This window comes from Neoarius graeffei, chromosome 2 (genome assembly GCF_027579695.1).
Source record: "Neoarius graeffei isolate fNeoGra1 chromosome 2, fNeoGra1.pri, whole genome shotgun sequence".
NCBI lineage: Eukaryota > Metazoa > Chordata > Actinopteri > Siluriformes > Ariidae > Neoarius > Neoarius graeffei.
The window spans coordinates 21,448,049-21,472,453 of NC_083570.1; the positions used below are offsets into that span (position 1 = coordinate 21,448,049).

Sequence of the window (24,405 nt, forward strand, 5' to 3'; positions counted from 1 at the left end):
AGATACTCAGTCATCCAGGTACATAGTAATCTGTGGTTGGTAGACGAGAGCAACTGGACTTGCTTGAGTATGAGAGGACTTCCAGAAAACTGGCAGACATCTTAGCCAGAGAGGATCGTTCATTTTTGTCAACCTGGAACGACCATCACTGAACAGAGGTGGGTGTCTATGACATCTATCAGCCACCTACAATGCAGCCATCAGCATTCTGATTCGGATTCTATGATGATCCGTGAGAGGATAAATACTTGATACTCCCTATTAGACAGACAGAACTGAGGATGCCTTTCGGACGAGAGGCGAAACGTCTTCAAGACTTTTCAAGCAAGTCCAGTTGCTCTCTTCTACCAACCACAGATTACTATGTACCTGGATGACTGAGTATCTTCACAGATAAGCTACAAGTATTCTGTCCTCTAAAGCTGGGAACAGACAATTGGAGGGAATCTCTCTACGGCAGACCAAGGGTCTCTTAATATGGGAGCGTTCAAAACACCTGCACAAAATCACTCGAGACTCACGTACCCATTAGCTCATCTCTCATTTTACTGGTGACAGAAAGACTGCTCTTTTGGTCTATTTATGAGCGATAATTTATAATAGAGGACTACAATGTTTTTGCTGAGCTGAGGTTGGCAGGTCTGGTAATACTAGTGCATCTCAAAAAATTAGAATATTGTGAAAAAGTTCAATATTTTCCATCAGTTATTTAAGAAAGTGAAAATGTTATATATTATAGACTCATTACACATAAACTAAAATGTTTCAAGCATTTTTCTATTTTAATTTTAATCAGTATGGCATACAGTACAAAAACATAAAAAAAAACATCTCAAAATATGAGAATATTTCATTTCGAGTTTGAGTAAAACAGTATGAACACAGTGTATCTCTCGGTCTAGTTCAGTACACACAACCACAATCATGGGGAAGACTGCTGACTTGACTGTTGTCCAGAAGATGATCACTGATGCCCTCCACAAGGAGGGTAAGCCACAAAAGGTCATTGCTGAAAAGGGTGGCTGGAAAAGGTGCACAAGCAACAGGGATGGCCGCAGTTTTGAGAGGATTGTCAAGAAAAGTTGATTCAAGAACTTGACAGAGCTTCACAAGGAGTGGACTGAGGCTGGTGTCAGTGTATCGAGACCCATCACGAACAGACATCTTCAAGAAAGGGGATACAACTTTCGCATTCCTAATATCAAGCTATTCCTGAGCCAGAGACAATGTCAGAAGTGTCTTATCTGGGCTAAGGAGAGAAAGAAATGGACTGTTGCTCAGTGGTCCAAAGTCCTCTTTTCAGATGAAAGTACATTTTGCATTTAATTTGGAAATCACGGTTCTAGAGTCTGGAGGAAGAGTGGAGAGGCACAGAATCCAAGGTGTTTGAAGCCCAGTGTGAAGTTTCCACAGTCTGTGATGATTTGGGGTGCCGTGTCATCTGCTGGTGTTGGTCCACTGTATTTTATCAAGTCCAAAGTCAACACAGCCATCTACCAGGAGATTTTAGAGCACTTCATGCTTCCATCTGCTGACAAGCTTTTTGGAGATGCTGATTTCCTTTTCCAGCAGGACTTAGCACCTACCCACAGTGCCAAAACTACTACCAAATGGTTTGCTGATCATGATATTACTGTGTTTGATTGGCCAGCCAACTTGCCTGACCTGAACCCCATAGAGAATCTATGGGGTATTGTCAAGAGGAAGATGAGAAACACCCGACCCAAAAATACAGATACGATGAAGGCCACTATCAAAGCAACCTGGGCTTCAATAACACCTCAGCAGTGCCACAGACTGATCACCTCCATGCCACACTGCATTGATACAGTAATTCATGGTAAAGGAGCCCCAACCAAGTATTGAGTGTATAAATGAATATACTTTTCAGAAGTTGGACATTTCTGTATTGTAAATCCTTTTTTTGATTGATCTTAGGGAATATTCTAATAATTTGAGATACTGGATTTCTGATTTTCATGAGCTATAAGCCATAATCATCAAAATTAAAACAAAAAAGGCTTTAAATATTTCACTTTACATGTAATGAATATAGAATATATGAAAGTTTACCTTTTTGAATTAAATTATGAATAAAAGGAACTTTTTCATGGTATTCTAATTTTTTGAGATGCACTAGCATAATATAAATCGGTGATAAACATCTGGCTATCATGATAATATTGATTTATTGCACAAGCCTACTTCCAGGTAAATATATCAGCACTTTTTTTGCAAACACTGAGTCATCATGTGTCACTTTGTGACTTTGTTGGGAAGTCTTGGCATGAACGTGTACGCGACTGTATCCAGGCAATTCTCACCTTGCTTGGAGGTTATCTGAGGTTCACAGAACCATAGTTACATAAGCAACTAGCATTTTCTAGTGTGTGACTGACCAATGCAACGGCGGTTCCTGAGCTGGTAGCCTGGATCACAGGCACAGCGGAAGCTGCCAATGGTGTTGAGACAATGCTGGTGGCATGGGTTGGACTCCTGACACTCATTTATATCTGTCAAAAAAAATGTAGCCTTCTAAGTAAGCATATATACAACAGATCACAGGGCAATGAGTGAAACTGTTATAATTTCAGAGCGACAGTGTGCTCGTTTGTCATTTTAGTCATAAAAAGGCATAATGAAACCCTCAGTTTCCTTTGTATAGATAATAAAGTGTGTAACTATCTAAGGATTATATTCAAGAAAAACAAACCTGAACAACTCAAGCCATCTGCTGTTCTTCTGAAACCCCGTCCACAACGCATCACACAACGGTAGGAGCCAATAGTGTTTTCACAGTCTTGTCCGTCATGACACACGTGCCCGTCCAGTGAGCATTCATCGATATCTAAAGCACAGAGACAGTTAAAATGGTCACTTTATAATACCCTATCATAAGCAGACGGTCATCAGTGATATTATACGCACGTAAACTGAGCAGAACAGCATATACTAGTGCATCTCAAAAAATTAGAATACCAAGAAAAAGTTCCTTTTTTTCATAATTTAATTCAAAAAGGTAAACTTTCATATATTCTATATTCATTACATGTAAAGTGAAATATTTAAAGCCTTTTTTGTTTTAATTTTGATGATTATGGCTTATAGCTCTTGAAAATCAGAAATCCAGTATCTCAAATTATTAGAATATTCCCTAAGATCAATCAAAAAAAGGATTCACAATAAAGAAATGTCCAACTTCTGAAAAGTATATTCATTTATACACTCAATACTTGGTTGGGGCTCCTTTACCATGAATTACTGTATCAATGCAGTGTGGCATGGAGGTGATCAGTCTATGGCACTGCTGAGGTGTTATTGAAGCCCAGGTTGCTTTGATAGTGGCCTTCAGCGTGTCTGTATTTTTGGGTCGGGTGTTTCTCATCTTCCTCTTGACAATACCCCATAGATTTTCTATGGGGTTCAGGTCAGGCAAGTTGGCTGGCCAATCAAACACAGTAATATCATGGTCAGCAAACCATTTGGTAGTAGTTTTGGCACCGTGGGTAGGTGCTAAGTCCTGCTGGAAAAGGAAATCAGCATCTCCAAAAAGCTCGTCAGCAGATGGAAGTATGAAGTGCTCTAAAATCTCCTGGTAGATGGCTGTGTTGACTTTGGACTTGATAAAATACAGTGGACCAACACCAGCAGATGACACGGCACCCCAAATCATCACAGACTGTGGAAACTTCACACTGGGCTTCAAACACCTTGGATTCTGTGCCTCTCCACTCTTCCTCCAGACTCTAGAACCGTGATTTCCAAATTAAATGCAAAATGTACTTTCATCTGAAAAGAGGACTTTGGACCACTGAGCAACGGTCTATTTCTTTCTCTCCTTAGCCCAGATAAGACACTTCTGACATTGTCTCTGGCTCAGGAGTAGCTTGATATTAGGAATGCAAAAGTTGTATCCCCTTTCTTGAAGATGTCTGTTCGTGATGGGTCTTGATACACTGACACCAGCCTCAGTCCACTCCTTGTGAAGCTCTCTCAAGTTCTTGAATCAACTTTTCTTGACAATCCTCTCAAGACTGCGGCCATCCCTGTTGCTTGTGCACCTTTTCCAGCCACCCTTTTCAGCAATGACCTTTTGTGGCTTACCCTCCTTGTGGAGGGCATCAGTGATCATCTTCTGGACAACAGTCAAGTCAGCAGTCTTCCCCATGATTGTGGTTGTGTGTACTGAACTAGACCGAGAGATACACTGTGTTCATACTGTTTTACTCAAACTCGAAATGAAATATTCTAATATTTTGAGATGTTTTTTTTTGTACTATATGCCATACTGATTAAAATTAAAATAGAAAAATGCTTGAAACATTTTAGTTTATGTGCAATGAGTCTATAATATATAACATTTTCACTTTCTTAAATAACTGATGGAAAATATTGAACTTTTTCACAATATTCTAATTTTTTGAGATGCACTAGTATACAATAAATAATTATCCATATGTGCTATTTGGTTGTGTTTGCACAGCTGGTACCCTGGCATGTCTTGCCATCAGCAGATATTGACAGTCCTCTTGGGCAGGAGCAGTAGTATGTGCCTATAGCATTATGGCAGGCATGGGAGCATGGGCTGCCTTCGTTACACTCGTTCTCATCTTCATCACAACAGAAAGAAATAGATTATGCTCTCTCTCTCTCTCTCTCTCTCTCTCTCAATCATAAACAGGAGAGTAAGAGAGACATCATATTATACATTTACTTCCCACTGGTGTTGTAAATGTCAGCTAAAAGTCCAAACCCATAATCACATCCAAGTAATGCCGTTTTCTTGTTAAAAATCAGCTCTTAAATTTGGGTTGTTTTCTCCTGAAAGCTAGAATAAAGATTATCCATGAATAAAATACTTCCTGTATGTAAAATGTACCAGCGCAGTAGGGTCCAGCTGGGTCCAGCACAAAGCCACTGGGACACTGGTTGCTACGCTCACCTACAAACAGAGAGAATGGCATTCAATATACAATCGCTGACCCCTTTATTAGGAACACCTATACACCTGCTAAAGCACACCTGAACACTTTCCTCATAAAGTGGTTGCTGAGTGTATTATATCAGTTACAATGTGCTGCATGCCTGCCTTACATTCATGAAAATGTACAAGTGTGTGCACCTCACCCTTGGAAATGCTGGCATAGATTGTGAACTCCAGTGTCTCCTCTAGAGGACGGTAGTGAGCACTCATGGAAGACGCATGCAACGTCTGCACCAGGTAAGGCATTTTTGCTCTGGAGGACTCGTATGAAATGGTATGGTTCCAGGAATAGGGCACACTCACTCTGTCGACACTGAACATACGTGTTGATAGAGCATATAGCTGCCCAGGACCTATCTGGATATAATCCTCTGTATAGTCCTGGTGGTGGAAAAACACATTTATATAATTAAAGTTTATGAAGACTGTATACCAGAGCTCTCCATAGCACTATTGGAAGATGCCACTCCACTAAATTCAGTGTATTAGCTAATTATTGGCTAACTGGCATTCATTCGCATATTTAGAGTTTTAAATCAGTGAGTTAAGTTGTGCGGAGCTTCTACCTTGAGGCCAATATCTGCGCTGGAAGGCAGTTGGAGGATGTCTCCATTCACTACAATGTCCAAGAGCAGAGCGCCATCTGTGTCTAATCCCCGTGCCACATGGGTCATCCTGAGGATCTCCCCTTAAGCAAATGCACAAGTACGTGAACTTCTAAACATCTAGAAAAATATTCTGAAGAACACAGGTCATTTTAATATCTATTTCTTTGTCTGTCAAACCATAGGTGCTCGGATGACTATATGACGTATTAGTTGCCTTCCTTGGTTTAACCTCCGTGTGCACTTTGGACCAAAATCCAATGTGAGCACTTCATACAGTGTATAAGGCATTATTTAAAACTATATGAGACGCAGTTGTATAGGTATTTAGGATTGAGCCTAATTCTCATCTTGGCTAAATGTGGACACACCACCTGACAACCCGATACTGATATTTCATTGTTATCATCAGTGAATTTCAGAATATCCAACTGTAGAATCTCTTGAAGGCAAACTGACGTTGTGATTTGAGCACTGGTCCTGATTGCATTCACCTGTTGCAAACTCCACTTGGGTCTCTCGTCTGAAGATGCCGTCTGTAAGGGTGTAGCCATTGACGGCCTCGCCGATCTCCTGTGCTGTGGTCCAGTAGATGGGATTCAGGAGAGAGATCAGTTTCCTCATACCAGGGCCTGGAAAGAATTGCATCGGACCAAACAAGACAGCAACTCAATACATTAATGATGTGGCAAACTTGTCTAGTAGTTGAGACATGAGAATTCCAACATTAGTTACAGTGGTGCTTGAAAGTTTGTGAACCCTTTAGAATTTTCTATATTTCTGCATAAATATGACCTAAAACATCATCAGATTTTCACACAAGTCCTAAAAGTAGATAAAGAGAACCCAGTTAAACAAATTAGACAAAAATATTATACTTGGTCATTTATTTATTGAGGAAAATGATCCAATATTACATATCTGTGAGTGGCAAAAGTATGTGAACCTTTGCTTTCAGTATCTGGTGTGACCCCCTTGTGCAGCAATAACTGCAACTAAACGTTTGCAGTAACTGTTGATCAGTCCTGCACACAGGCTTGGAGGAATTTTAGCCCAGTCCTCCGTACAGAACAGCTTCAACTCTGGGATGTTGGTGGGTTTCCTCACATGAACTGCTCGCTTTAGGTCCTTCCACAACATTTTGATTGGATTAAGGTCAGGACTTTGACTTGGCCATTCCAAAACATTAACTTTATTCTTCTTTAATCATTCTTTGGAAGAACGACTTGTGTGCTTAGGGTCTTTGTCTTGCTGCATGACCCACCTTCTCTTGAGATTCAGTTCATGGACAGATGTCCTGACATTTTCCTTTAGAATTCGCTGGTATAATTCAGAATTCATTGTTCCATCAATGATAGCAAGCCGTCCTGGCCCAGATGCAGCAAAACAGGCCCAAACCATGATACTACCACCACCATGTTACACAGATGGGATAAGGTTCTAATGCTGGAATGCAGTGTTTTCCTTTCTCCAAACATAACGCTTCTCATTTAAACCAAAAAGTTCTATTTTGGTCTCATCCGTCCACAAAACATTTTTCCAATAGCCTTCTGGCTTGTCCACGTGATCTTTAGCAAACTGCAGATGAGCAGCAATGTTCTTTTTGGAGAGCAGTGGCTTTCTCCTTGCAACCTTGCCATGCACACCATTGTTGTTCAGTATTCTCCTGATGGTGGACTCATGAACATTAACATTAGCCAATGTGAGAGAGGCCTTCAGTTGCTTAGAAGTTACCCTGGGGTCCTTTGTGACCTCACCGACTATTACATGCCTTGCTTTTGGAGTGATCTTTGTTGGTCGACCACTCCTGGGGAGGGTAACAATGGTCTTGAATTTCCTCCATTTATACACAATCTGTCTGACTGTGGATTGGTGGAGTCCAAACTCTTTAGAGATGGTTTTGTAACCTTTTCCAGCCTGATGAGCATCAACAACGCTTTTTCTGAGGTCCTCAGAAATCTCCTTTGTTCGTGCCATGATACACTTCCACAAACATGTGTTGTGAAGATCAGACTTTGATAGATCCCTGTTCTTTAAATAAAACAGGGTGCCCACTCACACCTGATTGTCATCCCATTGATTGAAAACACCTGACTCTAATTTCACCTTCAAATTAACTGCTAATCCTAGAGGTTCACATACTTTTGCCACTCACAGATATGTAATATTGGATCATTTTCCTCAATAAATAAATGACCAAGTATAATATTTTTGTCTCATTTGTTTAACTGGGTTCTCTTTATCTACTTTTAGGACTTGTGTGGGCGTCATGGTGGTGTAGTGGTTAGCGCTGTCGCCTCACAGCAAGAAGGTCCTGGGTTCGAGCCCCGGGACCGGCGAGGGCCTTTCTGTGCGGAGTTTGCATGTTCTCCCCGTGTCCGCGTGGGTTTCCTCCGGGTGCTCCGGTTTCCCCCACAGTCCAAAGACATGCAGGTTAGGTTAACTGGTGACTCTAAATTGACCGTAGGTGTGAATGTGAGTGTGAATGGTTGTCTGTGTCTATGTGTCAGCCCTGTGATGACCTGGCGACTTGTCCAGGGTGTACCCCGCCTTTCGCCCATAGTCAGCTGGGATAGGCTCCAGCTTGCCTGCGACCCTGTAGAAGGATAAAGCGGCTAGAGATAATGAGATGAGATGAGGACTTGTGTGAAAATCTGATGATGTTTTGGGTCATATTTATGCAGAAATATAGAAAATTCTAAAGGGTTCACAAACTTTCAAGCACCACTGTATTTTGAGGTGTTTAAATTCTGAGAATTTTAGCACACATTCATTTGTGATCTATAAACATGAATTAATATACTGAAAAAAAAAAACCCTGTGACTGACCCAGGCTCCTGGGTATGTTGGTGATAGTAGCGTGTGTCACTCTGCCCCCTGAAGGACCGTTGATTATCGTTGCATTGAGGAAGGCTATGCCAAACTCCACATCATTAATGGTGCCAATTATACTCCCTCTGGCCTTCTGAGGACCACCTGAGCAAATAGAGTCGCATGTAACCTAATGCCATTGTCACGTGTGCATGCAGAAGCACATTTCAAAAACAATCTAAAATGAATGCAAATCCACTCTTCAATTTGTAGAATAGAAATGCAACTAGTAAGCATTTTTTTTTTTTTACCTGGACATGGCTGGATGTTGCACCTGGAAAGTTGGGTGGAGTCTCCTGGGCAAGGACGGCCCTTGTTGGTAGGAGCTGGATTGTTACAGACACGGATCCTTGTGCGTTCTCCTGTACCACAGGAGGCTGAACACTCACCCCATGGCTGCCATGGACTCCAGTTACCATCCACTAACATTACCACAAACATACAAACAGTTAGGTACAGGGTTTCCCCAGGTTTGACCACCATAAATTTAAGACCTTTTTAAGACCACTTAAATGAGAATTAAGACCTACATCGCACCCATTATGCGGTCGTAGAACACCAGATCAAATTCCCAATAATGACAAATGTTTCAAGTAAAAATACTTTTATTGTAAAAGTTATGTACTTAAGTCATTATGTGCATTGCTTGTCGAATCTTCACGTTCAAGACAAGCAAGACCAAATTTTGCTATGTAAGACATTTTGTTTTTTCTACAGGAGAATGTTGTAGCGACTTCCGAGTCTGGGAACATAGCCTTAAAGAGTTCGCTTATGCCCTCATTTGAGCTGTATGAGTGGTGTCCCATAATTGTTTTTAAAATCCAGAGCACCTCTGCCCGAAGTGTCGGGGTTCCACCGACACCCATCATGCCACTGCTCGGCCCTTGTGTTGTTGCTAGCCTTGCCGATGATGTCTGGCTTGGCTGATGCTGCTGACGTTCGACAGTGGTGCTAGTGCCAACTCCAGGTGCATTCGGAGATTGAACCTTGCAGAACTGAGCGATGGGCTGGTGGCGGTGGAGGGCAGATGCAATGTGCTTTGAGCTCTTCATGTGAGACTCTAAAGCAAAATGACCTATAGTGGACAACTTGAAGGTCTTTCGACAAACACAGCATCTTGCTTCAACGTCGCTTCCAGGAACCTCCCTCACCCAATCACGATATCTTTCATCTGAAAGCCACAGCTGATTAAAACGACACTTCCCCATGCTGTGATTCACGGAGTCTCCTCTCCACCACGGACTCCGACGATTGCGCCGGCGCGAAAATGTATCAATATTGTTTCTTTCTTTGCGCATACTCCAAGAAATTCGCTGACATTACGCAAAACCCACGTTTTCACATCGTAGAATAGTATGAGTAAATTTAAGACCTTTGTTTAAAAAATTAAGACTTGGGCAAAGCAACTTAAGACTTTTTAAGGCCTTAATTCTGGAATATTAAATTTAAGACTTTTTAAAGACTTTTAAGACCCCGCGGCTACCATGTAGGTAACAAGTGTTCTAAAGGAATAGTGTGGCAAAAAATAAAATAAATGTAGTCCCCTAAACTCTGTAACTTGAGTGAAAGATTGTGTGATATAAGGCATGTCAGGGAGTTGGTGTATAATGCTTTTTACCAGGGCAACGCAACTTGCTGCATTTCTGGATCTCTGTATCAGTTCCAGCACACGCTCTACCCCCATTGGCCGGTCGGGGATTGTTGCACGTTCTGTAACGCCGCATTTGGCCTCCGTTGCAAGTCCGGCTGCAGGTGCCCCAGGTGCTCCATGGGCCCCAGTTACCATGAACTGTCGGAAGAACAGAGGTACAGTTTTCTATTGTTCTCTTGATGTACACTGCATTTGAGAGAAAAGCTGTGTGTATTTGACTTTAAGTGAAGGCTCACTAGGGCATGGTTCATTGTTGCAGAAGTCAATATGGACATCATTTCCTTCACACTGCCTTCCTCTGTATTCAGGGGCGGGGCTTGCGCAGAGCCGTGTCCTTTGTCTGGTTCCACCTCCACAGGAAACGCTACAGGCACCCCAGCTTAACCAAGATGACCATTTTCCATCCACTGCAAAGCAATGTCGGTTGCACGATCATAAGAATGCATCAGTATATTTACATCTAAAATATCACATTTGCATGTTATTGTTTTGCTCCATCTCAAACACCCCAAAGGCTCAAATACTGAAATCCCAGTCGTATCTGCCAAATGGAAACTAGGGTACTAGCAGTTAACTAGCCAAAGGGCATTTTCAGGTTTCATGGTATAGATCCTGACTCCGAGGCATGTACAAGCAAAAGTGTAGAAAAGTTCCCAAAGCCAAAAAAAAAAAAAAATCTACACACGTATGGTATTTTAAACAGAATGAACCAACACATTCAGTCGAATTTCAACACCTGCACCTCAGTCAGCTTACAAAAAGGAAAAACGTCTGGCTCTGTTGAGACTCATCAGATTCAGTCTTTCTAGCTTTTTCCCCCTTGTAGCTATGTTCTTACCAGGGCAGTTCCTCTCTGTGCACAATTGAGTTTGTGTGTCTGCTCCACTGCATGGCGGTCCACCAAAAGATGGTGGGGGGTTGTTGCACAGCCTGATTCTTGTCTGCATGCCTTTACCACATGTTTCACTGCAAGGGCTCCATTGCAGCCAGGAAGCCCAGTTCCCAGCAACTATGAGATAGACACAGCCAGCTTATTAACGCCTTCATCACAAACATCTCTAATACAAGGCAACAAAGGTGTCAAACCGCAGTTATATGGTAATATACGGGTATAAAGATCGTTATTTTACATTCTGTACTTGACAAGTGCACTTGTCTAGGGAGTAGACAGCTATTTGGAATTCAGCCAAACCTGATTCATCAAGTGTCCTAAAAAACAAGTATTTTATGACACCAAGGAGCAGGAAGATGCACGAAAGTCCGTTTACCAGGACAGGGCTTGATGCTGCACATGATGACCTCCACGGCTCGGCCTTCGCAGGCCCTGCCTCCATGTTGGGCTGGAGGCTTGCTGCAAGTTCGCACCCTTGTCCTGTTCCCTTGACCACAGGTATGAGAGCACTCCTCCCACGCTGTCCACTCTGACCACTGACCATCCACTACACACACACACACACACACATCATGTAAATGTAGTGATGTTTTCCAGAACTTGGTTTCAGTATGGAACTGGTACTTACTTACTGGTACTTAGTAGTTACTAAAATCTGAAGTAACAATAGGGTCATTTCTTATAATAGGGTGCATCAGTTGCCCTCACTTTCATAAAATCTGATGCATTTTTGTTTGGGTGTTCCTTTTCACCAATAAAGACATCCTGTAAAATTTTTTGACCATATTCAAAAGTCTAATGGCAGCACCATGAGGTTCACTTTTTGCCAAAAAACGCTTATTTTATGTTTTCGCGTAAGGTTTGAATCACAACGTTGGACTCCATTTATTGATTTCTTGTGACCCAGAGATCATGTTAAGAACCTTTGCAAGGGATTGAGAAGCATTAATGTGATTCATAATACATTTGTATTGTTTAAAAGTAGTTGAACAATGATTCAATGAACAGCTAAAACTCAAACTGTGCTTGATAATACGTATATTTAGAATATGTACTAAAAATGTGTATCTAAGATATCTGGTATACTCTATAAGGTGCCATAATGTTTCATGAAAAGTGATCAAAATTTTGTCATAAAAGTCATAAAATAGCAGCTTTTTCCATAACTTTGAGCTCCTGGTGCCACCATTAAGCTTTAGAATTTTGCCAAAATATTTCACCCAGTGTGTTTTCTTACCAAAAGGAACATAAAAACAAAAATGCATCATGATCGGAGGAACTTTTCATTTTTAGGGGGCAACTGATGCACCCTACCCCCCAATCTAAATTTGATAATTTGAAACTTATGCCATAAAGCTGCCATACAAATGGCCTAGCTTTCTTTCTCTTGATCTTTGAAGGATCAGGGTCACACCAAGAATGATGGGAATGCAGCAGACATGAAGCATATCCAGAAGTGTTTTATCTTTTTTTTAGTATAAATACGCACGTGATGATAGAAAAACACATGACATTAGTCTCCGCACAAGTCTCTCTTTTATACAGTATATATACACCACAGGTACAGTCACATATTAATTCATGAGCCTTGGTGAGGTATAAATTGCTGAAAAATGTCAATGAGTAGCTCTAACGGTAAAGATAAAGATGGCTATGTTGACAAACCTGGGCAGGGTTTGCCTTGACAGCTGCGGGTCTCAGAGTATGAGCCTGAGCAGTGGTGGCCACCGTTGGCAGGCTGGGGGTTGTTGCACCGTCTCAACCTCTTTTGAACGCCGGTCCCACAAGACACACTGCAGGCACCCCACTCCATCCACTCGGAGAAGCCTCCATGAACTGCCGATATACAAGTGGGATTATTTGATACTGAATTGTAACATAAAATTAGTAAATTATGTTCAACCATGGGTGGCACGGTGGTGTAGTGGTTAGCGCTGTCGCCTCACAGCAAGAAGGTCCTGGGTTCGAGCCCCGGGGCCGGCGAGGGCCTTTCTGTGTGGAGTTTGCATGTTCTCCCCGTGTCCGTGTGGGTTTCCTCTGGGTGCTCCGGTTTCCCCCACAGTCCAAAGACATGCAGGTTAGGTTAACTGGTGACTCTAAATTGACCGTAGGTGTGAATGTGAGTGTGAATGGTTGTCTGTGTCTATGTGTCAGCCCTGTGATGACCTGGCGACTTGTCCAGGGTGTACCCCGCCTTTCGCCCGTAGTCAGCTGGGATAGGCTCCAGCTTGCCTGCGACCCTGTAGAACAGGATAAAGCGGCTAGAGATAATGAGATGAGATGAGATGTTCATCCATTCCAAATCTTGATTCTCATTATCTGATAATTGGAGGGGATTTTAACACCTGTCTAAACCCGAGCCTGGCGCGATCGTCCCAGAGACCAATAGCTATATCCAAATCTGCAAGGGTGATCAACAGTTTTCTTCGAGATTACGCGATGGCTGATGTGTGGTGTTCCTTGAACCCGACTGCAAGGTCCTACTCTTCCTTTTCTGATGTTCACCAAACCTTCTCTCGTATAGATTATATTCTATTAGATTAAAAACTTCTACCGTCAGTTAAGGATTGCACATACAAAGCGATTGTCATCTCAGATCACTCACCACTTTCCCTTACTCTAAAATTTAATGATAGGCCCTTAATTCATCTGTGTACGTTGGAGGTTTAACACAAGTATGCTCTCTGACCCAGATATGGGTCATTTTATTACCACCAACACTGATGTCTATGTAAAAACCAACTCCACTCCTGACCTGTCCCACAGTACAGACTGGGAAGCTTTTAAAGCATATATGAGGGGTCAGTTGATATCTGCGTCATCATTTGCAAAGAAAGAGCGTGCAAAGACATTAACTTTCCTTACTGACAAAATCCCTGAAATTAAAACACCAAAAGGTGTCACTCGGGATCATTTAGAAATGAACAATGCACTCGGAAACTATTATACAGTGCTCAGCGTAAATGAGTAAACCCCCTTTGAAAAGTAACATTTTAAACAATATTTCAGTGAACACAAACAATTTCCAAAATGTTGAAAAGAAAAAGTTTAATATAACATCTGTTTAACTTATAACGTGAAAGTAAGGTTAATAATATAAACTTAGATTACACATTTTTCAGTTTTACTCAAATTAGGGTGGTGCAAAAATGAGTACACCCCACAACAAAAACTACTACATCTAGTACTTTGTATGGCCTCCATGATTTTTAATGACAGCACCAAGTCTTCTAGGTATGGAATGAACAAGCTGGCGACATTTTGCAACATCGATCTTTTTCCATTCTTCAACAATGACCTCTTTTAGTGACTGGATGCTGGATGGAGAGTGATGCTCAATTTGTCTCTTCAGAATTCCCCAAAGAAAATAATTTCTTTACACCACAAACGTGAAGGCTACAAGAAGATCAGCAAAGCTTTACTTATCAGTCAGAATACTGTAGCAAAAGTGGTACAAAAATTTAAGAAAGATGGAACTGCAACCATCTCAGAGACGTCCAGGTCGTCCACGGAAGTTAACACCTCGACAGGAGCGTCTTCTGATGAGAAGGGTTGAAGAAAATCGGCATGCGAGTTCACTGCAGTTATCTAAAGAAGTAGAAAGCCAAACTGGGGTGACTATTTCCTGTGACACAATACGGCATACATTGCAGAGGAATGGCATGCATGGATGCTGTCCACGAAAGAAGCCTCTCCTAAAGCCCAGGCACAAAAAAGCCCGCCTAGAGTTTGCCAGGGCCCATGCTGACAAAGATGAAGACTACTGGGACTCTATACTCTGGAGTGATGAGACCAAGATAAATGTTTTTGGAACTGATGGCTTCAAAACTGTATGGCATCGCAAAGGTGAGGAATACAAAGAAAAATGCATGGTGCCTACAGTGAAACATGGTGGTGGCAGTGTCCTTATGTGGGGCTGCATGAGTGCTGCTGGTGTCGGGGAGCTGCATTTCATTGCTGGCATCATGAATTCACAGATGTATTGCTCTATACTGAAAGAGAAGATGCTACCATCACTCCGTGCCCTTGGCCATCATACACTTTTCCAACATGACTAAACACACATCTAAGGCCACTGTTGGATTGCTGAAGAAGAACAGGGTGAAAGTGATTCAGTGGCCAAGTATGTCTCTTGATCTGAACCCAATCAAACACCTATGGGGAATTCTGAAGAGACAAGTTGAGCATCACTCTCCATCCAGCATCCAGTCACTAAAAGAGGTCATTGTTGAAGAATGGAAAAAGATTGATGCTGTAAAATGCCACCAGCTTGTTCATTCCATGCCTAGAAGACTTGGTGCTGTCATTAAAAATCATGGAGGCCATACAAAGTACTAGATGTAGTAGTTTTTGTTGTGGGGTGTACTCATTTTTGCACCACCCTAACTTGAGTAAAACTGAAAAATGTGTAATCTAAGTTATATTATTAACCTTACTTTCACGTTATAAGTTAAACAGATGTTATATTAAACTTTGTCTTGTCAACATTTTGGAAATTGTTTGTGTTCATTGAGATATTGTTTAAAATGTTACTTTTCAAAGGGGGTGTACTCATTTACGCTGAGCACTGTATATCTTTGTATAACTCTGAATAAAACTGTAGCACCTATGAGATGGAACAGTTCTTTGCGAATATCTCTCTCCCCCAGGTTGACTTGGCTTCAGTACATTCTCTAGACAGCCCCCTATCATCTGATGAAGTTGTACATGCTATAGTCGCCTTACAAACTAACAAAAGCCCTGGTGGGTTTCCAGATGAATTTTATAAAAAAAATTCTCTACGATGCTGGTACCTGTGTTACTGAACATGTACGAGGAGTCATTTGAATCAGGCCACCTATCCAAAACGCTTTGTGAAGCTTCCATCTCATACAGGACCCTCAGTCCTGTAGCTCATTCTGTCCTATGTCTCTCCTCTCAGGTGATTTCAAGATTTTGGCTGAGGTCCTGGCCACACGTCTAGACTGTACTCCCACACATTGTTTCTTCAGACCAAACTGGATTTATTAAATATAGATTTTCCTTTTTTAACGTACATCGACTTCTAAACATAAATTTACCACCCCTCACAATCCACAACACCTGAAATAACAGTCTCTAGATGCTGAAAGGCATTTGACAGGGTGTAGTGGAGCTAAAGTGGGGCAAAAAAGTATTTAGTCAGTCACCAATTGTGCAAGTTCTCCCACTTAAAAAGATGAGAGAGGCCTGTAATTTTCATTATAGGTATACCCCAACTATGAGAGACAAAATGAGCAAAAAAAAAAATCCAGAAAATCACATCGTCTGATTTTTAAAGAATTTATTTGCAAATTATGGTGGAAAATAAGTATTTGGTCAATAACAAAAGTTCATCTCAATACTTTGTTATATACCCTTTGTTGGCAATGACAGAGGTCAAACGTTTTCTGTAAGTCTTCACAAGGTTTTCACACACTGTTGCTGGTATTTTGGCCCATTCCTCCATGCAGATCTCTTCTAGAGCAGTGATGTTTTGGGGCTGTCACTGGGCAACACGGACTTTCAACTCCCTCCAAAGATTTTCTATGGGGTTGGGATCTGGAGACTGGCTAGGCCACTCCAGGACCTTGAAATGCTTCTTACAAAGCCACTCCTTCGTTGCCCGGGCAGTGTGTTTGGGATCATTGTCATGCTGAAAGACCCAGCCACGTTTCATCTTCAATGCCCTTGCTGATGGAAGGAGGTTTTCACTCAAAATCTCATGATACATGGCCCCATTCATTCTTTCCTTTACACGGATCAGTTGTCCTGGTCCCTTTGCAGAAAAACAGCCCCAAAGCATGATGTTTCCACCCCCATGCTTCACAGTAGGTATGGTGTTCTTTGGATGCAACTCAGCATTCTTTCTCCTCCAAACACGACAAGTTGAGTTTTTACCAAAAAGTTCTATTTTGGTTTCATCTGACCATATGACATTCTCCCAATCCTCTTCTGGATCATCCAAATGCTCTTTAGCAAACTTCAGACGGGCCTGGACATGTACTGGCTTAAGCAGGGGGACACGTCTGGAACTGCAGGATTTGAGTCCCTGGTGGCATAGTGTGTTACTGATGGTAGCCTTTGTTACTTTGGTCCCAGCTCTCTGCAGGTCATTCACTAGGTCCCCCCATGTGGTTCTGGGATTTTTGCTCACCGTTCTTGTGATCATTTTGACCCCACGGGGTGAGATCTTGCGTGGAGCCCCAGATCGAGGGAGATTATCAGTGGTCTTGTATGTCTTCCATTTTCTAATAATTGCTCCCACAGTTGATTTCTTCACACCAAGCTGCTTACCTATTGCAGATTCAGTCTTCCCAGCCTGGTGCAGGTCTACAATTTTGTTTCTGGTGTCCTTTGACAGCTCTTTGGTCTTGGCCATAGTGGAGTTTGGAGTGTGACTGTTTGAGGTTGTGGACAGGTGTCTTTTATACTGATAACGAGTTCAAACAGGTGCCATTAATACAGGTAATGAGTGGAGGACAGAGGAGCCTCTTAAGGAAGAAGTTACAGGTCTGTGAGAGCCAGAAATCTTGCTTGTTTGTAGGTGACCAAATACTTATTTTACCGAGGAATTTACCAATTAATTCATTAAAAATCCTACAATGTGATTTCCTGGATTCTTTCCCCCCATTCTGTCTCTCATAGTTGAAGTGTACCTGTGATGAAAATTACAGGCCTCTCTCATCTTTTTAAGTGGGAGAACTTGCACAATTGGTGGCTGACTAAATACTTTTTTGCCCCACTGTATCTGTTTTATACACTTAAAAAGTTTGGTTTTGGGGATAAATTTATATCATGGGTCAAGCTACTAAATACAGATCCTGTTGCTTCAGTGTGCACAAACATTTCCTCTCAACTCTTCCCAATCTCCCATGGTACAAGACAGGGCTGTCCTGTGTCACCCTTGTTATTTGCAATTGAGCCCTTAGCACTGGCACTACGCCAGACGACACAACTGGGATTTTTAGGGAGGGTCAAGAACATAGGGTTTCTCTTTATGCAGATGATCCCTTGTTATACCTTTCTGACCCCTCCCTTTCTTAACAAGATACACTTGTTAAGCTCTTTGGACACAAAATTAAATTAATCAAAAAGTGAGATATTCCCAGTAAATGAAGCAGCTCATACACGATCATTTAATAGCTTCCCCTTCAAAGTAACCTGTAAATTTACCTACCTTGGGATTACCATGCCTGACAGTTTCTCAAAACTTTTTAAAGAGAACTTTCCCCTTTTTGTGACAAAGGTTGAGCAGCTCCTGAAACACTGGGGCCTACTTCCATTGTCTGTAGCAGACCAAATCAACTCAATTAAAATGTCTGTGCTCCAAAAATTCACTTATCTTTTCCAAAGTATTCCAGTTTTTATTTCAAAGTCTTTTGTTCGCAGGCTGGATGGAATTATATCATTTATCTGGAATCGTAAACCTGCCAGAGCCTGGAAAAGTCTCCTAGCACAACCCAAAAACTCAGGTGGCATGGCTCTTCCAGATTTTCAATCTTATTACTGGGCCTGTAACATTCGCCCCATATTGCACTGGCTATATGAAGACCCTGGTGCAGACGCATTCTCTTGGCAATCTAGTGAATCTAATTCATGTAAACCATCGTCATTGGCTGCCCTCGTTTATGCCCCTCTCTCTTCATCATACACAGCTTCTACAACAAACCTGTTGGTCAAATCCTCCCTGAAAATTTGGGCTCAAATTAGAAAGCACTTTGGATGGCAATCATTTAAATCGTCTATCTATCCTAATCATTATTTCAGTCCATCTATAATGGAGCAGTGCTGGCATTAAGCAATTCCATTATCTTTATCACAATGATCCTTTGTCTCCTTTCAACATTTGTGTGATTACAAAAATCACTTCTTCCACATTCTTCAAATTCGTGACTTTGTGAGGAATATCTCCTCAATATTTCCAAACCAACCCCCATGCACCTCCTTTGACCATATATTAGATAAACCACCATCATTTAAGGGCATTATATCAGTCATTTATTGTAAACTGATGGCGTTTTCACATTCCATGCTTCCCGACATCAAATCTCAATGGAGGGGGAACTTGGAGAATCTATCGCTGAAGGATCTTGGGAGGTGGCATTAGGCAGAGTACATAGCTCTTTAATTGCTGCGAGACACAGACTATCACAATTCAAGATCATACATCGCACACATTCGACTAAACTCAGATTTATCCAAGCAATTTTCTGATGTAGATTCACTCTGGGTCGGCACAGTGGTGTAGTGGTTAGCGCTGTCGCCTCACAGCAAGAAGGTCCGGGTTCGAGCCCCGTGGCCAGCGAGGGCCTTTCTGTGTGGAGTTTGCATGTTCTCCCCGTGTCCGTGTGAGTTTCCTCCGTTCGCTCCGGTTTCCCCCACAGTCCAAAGACATGCAGGTTAGGTTAACTGGTGAGACTAATTTGACCGTAGGTGTGAATGTGAGTGTGAATGGTTGTCTGTGTCTATGTGTCAGCCCTGTGATGACCTGGCGACTTGTCCAGGGTGTACCCTGCCTTTCGCCCGTAGTCAGCTGGGATAGGCTCCAGCTTGCCTGCGACCCTGTAGGACAGGATAAAGCGGCTAGAGATAATGAGATGAGATGAATGAGATTCACTCTGTGATCGATGTAAGTCGAACCCAGCATCACATACCCACATGTTCTGGTCTTGCCCAAAGCTGGACCACTACTGGTCATCTATCTTCAATACTACAGTATATCTGGCTTCCTAGGACAATCAGTTTCACCATGCCCTAAAACTGGGTTAGCTGGCATTACACCTGACTCAAATCATTTAACTAAGGCACAATCAGATGCACTGCAAAAAACTGAAAACTGAATTTGAGGAGAAAATTCCTTAATACTCAGGAAATTATCTTGCTGCATGGACAGATAATTTTACATAAGACATCTTGGAATAAGTTGGTAACAATCTAGAGCTAGTTTTAATAATCTCAAAGTTGGTGTCTTGTATTCTTCTACACTGCAAAAATGATATCTTAAGTTAGAATATTTTGAATATAGTCAAAACTATCTAGCATTTCCTATTAGAAGAACACAAGACACCAACTCTGAGATTATTAAAACTAGTTCTAGATTGTAACCAACTTACTCCAAGATGTCTTGTCAAGTAACATTATCTGTTCATGCAGCAAGATCATTTCACTAGTATTACGGAATTTTCTCCTCAAATTAATGCCGCTTTTCCACTACCAACGCGGCTGAGTTGGGCTGAGCCGTGCCGTGCTGAGTTGGGCTGAGTCGAGCTGAGTGGGGCTGTTGGAGTTGCATTTCGACTACAACCGCGCTGAACCGTGCTGGCTGGAAGTGGGTGGACACATTGGGTGGAGTTAGTGAAAGTGGGTGGACGTCACGTGATGTCGTTAGGCGGCGCAAACAGTGACATCAGTGACCTTTTAAGCGGTAGTCTCACGACCCGGATAGTAAACAATAAACATGGAGGACATGGAGTCGTTAGTGTTGCTGGTCTTGGTGCTGTGGCTTGTTGTCACCGACAACGCCAACAGATACTGGCAAGAGCGTATAGATGAGGCGAGGCGCATAAGGCTTCAGAAATTCTCGTAATTCTTCTTCCGGGTTTACGGTGTTTACAGATCCCAGCGTGCTCGCGGGGCGTGTGTGGGCGTGTGAGGACACTCCTCCTCACCAATCAGTGCACAGGGGAGTGTCTCCTCACGCCCCTAGCCCCACTCGGCTCGGTTTGGCTCGCTTCAGCCCTACTCCAAAACCGTGCGAGTTTTGGGTGCTGAGTAGGGCTGAAGCAAGCTGAGTCGTGCTGCTCTGAGGTAGTCGAAACGCGAGCCGTGTCGGGCTGAAGTGAGCTGAAAAAGGGTAGTGGAAAAGGGCCATTAGATTTCAGTTTTTTGCAGTGTGGTACTGCCTTTCTCACTCTTATCATTAGACGACGAGTTTTATTAAAATGGAAGGGCTGCAAACCCCCAACATTTACACGCTGGATTAAAGATGCCCTTTACTTTCTTAAACTTGAAAAGATTACATGCTCTATGAAGGGATCAACAAAGAATTACACTAAAATATGGGCACCTTTCTTGGACTGTGTTAAGGCACATATTACACTACCTGCCTCCCAGTAGAGCAAGGGGAAATGATCCATCACCTTCTGTGGATGGATACCTCTCAGTATGTGAAGCAGCAATGATAACCTCAATGGAATACAAATTGTATACTTTGTGGTCAGTACCCCCCCCCCCACTTAAATGTGATGTAAATGTTTTTTTTCTTCATGTTTGTTTCTGGTCCTGTACCATTGTTTATTCACAGCATCAACTATCACAGTCAATGTAAGAATGTCATGGCTATGTTAAACTGAAAAAAAAAAAAATATATATATATATATATATAAAATGAGTAAATTATGAATTCCAATAATTAATACACAATCAGCTATCTTACCACGAACTGTGAGGGCCACATGCACTAGTGTTGAGCCCAACAGGTTGCGAGCTACACACTCATATTCTGCTGTGTCCTCTTTCTGAGCGCTGCTGATCCGCAGGGAACCATTCGTTAGTGTGGTGATGCGGTCGTTTGCCAGCAGTGGGCGCCCTTGGCGGGCCCATTCGATTACGGGTGTAGGCACACCCTGTGCCTGGCAGTTTAGGACCATGATGGATCCTGAATCCACTACGGTGTCCATTGGTTCCACAATAAAGACTGGAGGACCTGAGGAAGAAGACAGCCATTCGTTTAGGGTGAAAAAAGGTGAAATGTTTTTTCTCATTTACTCCAAATATGTGGTGTCTGAAGTTTGCTTTTTTTAGTTTTGCACTGCAGATTAGACTAATGTAGCTAACAAGTAATGGTAACATCCAGTTGTTACATCACACGAACTTTCTGATGTTTTTAGGACACAATATGATGGAATGAACAGATCGATGTACTGTACAAATATGAATAGGTGGTGCATTACTTTATGGTTGATACTGAAATATTCAGTCATTTTATGCTATATTTTAACAGTAATTCTAACCATGTTAAATTTTTTTGAGATTAATGCTAATGCTATTTGTGTGTGTGTGTGTGTGTGTGTGTGTTTTTCTTTTTTACTCTGTAACGTAAGAGTGACTGTTCTTTCCACGACTCCAGCATCATTTGTAGCTACACAAGTGTAGCTACCTGCATCCTCTCTCTAAAAAAAAGGAAAGAGGTGTTTGTAAAGTCTGAAAAATCAGAGACCCTAAGTAACCGCTTCATAAATTCTGATAAATGATTATTCTGAATACACAGCTCAATACAGTAAGTGCAAAAAGTGTTGACAAAAAAGGGATTAGTAAAAGAAATCCCAGCAGAGTTACAGTACCACAGTGCCATAGATTGCCAGAGAACCGTTGTCTAGCTGGCGGATGCGGTTGCTGACGCGGACATTGATGCCCTTCTTGCTCCACTGGATGGTGGGCAGAGGGTCTCCCCGTACCTCGCAGTTCAGAATGACATTCCCACCCAGAGACTTGATATGGTTTGTATGGACATCTCCGTCTATTATAGGAGGCTCTGGAGGGCCACAAAAGCAGGCTTTGAATTCAAGATTCATAATAACTATGGAACAAACAATAACCCAAACACTTATGTACATGAATGATTATAGCCCAAATTTATAACATGGCAAATTGGTGTTTACAAGTACAGTGGGGCAAAAAAGTATTTAGTCAGCCACCAATTGTGCAAGTTCTCCCACTTAAAAAGATGAGAGAGGCCTGTAATTTTCATCATAGGTACACTTCAACTATGAGAGACAGAATGGGGGGAAATAATCCAGGAAATCACATTGTAGGATTTTTAATGAATTAATTGGTAAATTCCTCGGTAAAATAAGTATTTGGTCACCTACAAACAAGCAAGATTTCTGGCTCTCACAGACCTGTAACAACTTCTTTAAGAGGCTCCTCTGTCCTCCACTCGTTACCTGTATTAATGGCACCTGTTTGAACTCGTTATCAGTATAAAAGACACCTGTCCACAACCTCAAACAGTCACACTCCAAACTCCACTATGGCCAAGACCAAAGAGCTGTCAAAGGACACCAGAAACAAAATTGTAGACCTGCACCAGGCTGGGAAGACTGAATCTGCAATAGGCAAGCAGCTTGGTGTGAAGAAATCAACTGTGGGAGCAATTATTAGAAAATGGAAGACATACAAGACCACTGATAATCTCCCTCGATCTGGGGCTCCACGCAAGATCTCACCCCGTGGGGTCAAAATGATCACAAGAACGGTGAGCAAAAATCCCAGAACCACACGGGGGGACCTAGTGAATGACCTGCAGAGAGCTGGGACCAAAGTAACAAAGGCTACCATCAGTAACACACTACGCCGCCAGGGACTCAAATCCTGCAGTGCCGGACGTGTCCCCCTGCTTAAGCCAGTACATGTCCAGGCCCGTCTGAAGTTTGCTAGAGAGCATTTGGATGATCCAGAAGAGGATTGGGAGAATGTCATATGGTCAGATTAAATCAAAATAGAACTTTTTGGTAAAAATTCAACTTGTCGTGTTTGGAGGAGAAAGAATGCTGAGTTGCATCCAAAGAACACCATACCTACTGTGAAGCATGGGGGTGGAAACATCATGCTTTGGGGCTGTTTTATTGCAAAGGGACCAGGACGACTGATCCGTGTAAAGGAAAGAATGAATGGGGCCATGTATCGTGAGATTTTGAGTGAAAACCTCCTTCCATCAGCAAGGGCATTGAAGATGAAACGTGGCTGGGTCTTTCAGCATGACAATGATCCCAAACACACCACCCGGGCAACGAAGGAGTGGCTTCGTAAGAAGCATTTCAAGGTCCTGGAGTGGCCTAGCCAGTCTCCAGATCTCAACCCCATAGAAAATCTTTGGAGGGAGTTGAAAGTCCGTGTTGCCCAGCGACAGCCCCAAAACATCACTGCTCTAGAGGAGATCTGCATGGAGGAATGAGCAAAAATACCAGCAACAGTGTGTGAAAACCTTGTGAAGACTTACAGAAAACGTTTGACCTCGGTCATTGCCAACAAAGGGTATATAACAAAGTATTGAGATTAACTTTTGTTATTGACCAAATACTTATTTTCCACCATAATTTGCAAATAAATTCTTTAAAAATCAGACAATGTGATTTTCTGGATTTTTTTATTTATTTTGTCTCTCATAGTTGAGGTGTACCTCTGATGAAAGTTACAGGCCTCTCTCATCTTTTTAAGTGGGAGAACTTGCACAATTGGTGACTGACTAAATGCTTTTTTGCCCCACTGTACATCCCTTTTATATCTACAGTCAAAAGTTTGGACACACCTACTCATTCATATGTTTTTCCGTATTTTTGACTATTTTCTACATTGCAGAACAATACTGATGACATCAAAACTATGACGTAACATATGGAAC

At 42.1% G+C, this 24,405-nt stretch overlaps 1 protein-coding gene across 1 annotated transcript in view; it reads right to left on the reverse strand.

Moving 5' to 3' along the window:
• The window catches only part of hmcn1 (hemicentin 1), a 310,140-nt gene that overhangs the window by 20,998 nt on the left and 264,737 nt on the right, over positions 1-24,405 (reverse strand). The window contains exons 85-101 of the mRNA XM_060913989.1: positions 22,346-22,536; positions 22,093-22,174; positions 21,439-21,708; positions 12,669-12,839; positions 11,380-11,550; positions 10,950-11,120; positions 10,348-10,518; positions 10,079-10,249; positions 8,712-8,882; positions 8,419-8,565; positions 6,084-6,221; positions 5,551-5,672; positions 5,123-5,365; positions 4,880-4,937; positions 4,491-4,610; positions 2,714-2,848; positions 2,400-2,513 (exon numbers count right to left, since the gene is read on the reverse strand). Of these exons, the coding sequence (XP_060769972.1) occupies positions 2,400-2,513; positions 2,714-2,848; positions 4,491-4,610; positions 4,880-4,937; positions 5,123-5,365; positions 5,551-5,672; positions 6,084-6,221; positions 8,419-8,565; positions 8,712-8,882; positions 10,079-10,249; positions 10,348-10,518; positions 10,950-11,120; positions 11,380-11,550; positions 12,669-12,839; positions 21,439-21,708; positions 22,093-22,174; positions 22,346-22,536 (2,646 nt within the window). The remainder of the gene's footprint in view (positions 1-2,399; positions 2,514-2,713; positions 2,849-4,490; positions 4,611-4,879; positions 4,938-5,122; positions 5,366-5,550; positions 5,673-6,083; positions 6,222-8,418; positions 8,566-8,711; positions 8,883-10,078; positions 10,250-10,347; positions 10,519-10,949; positions 11,121-11,379; positions 11,551-12,668; positions 12,840-21,438; positions 21,709-22,092; positions 22,175-22,345; positions 22,537-24,405) is intronic.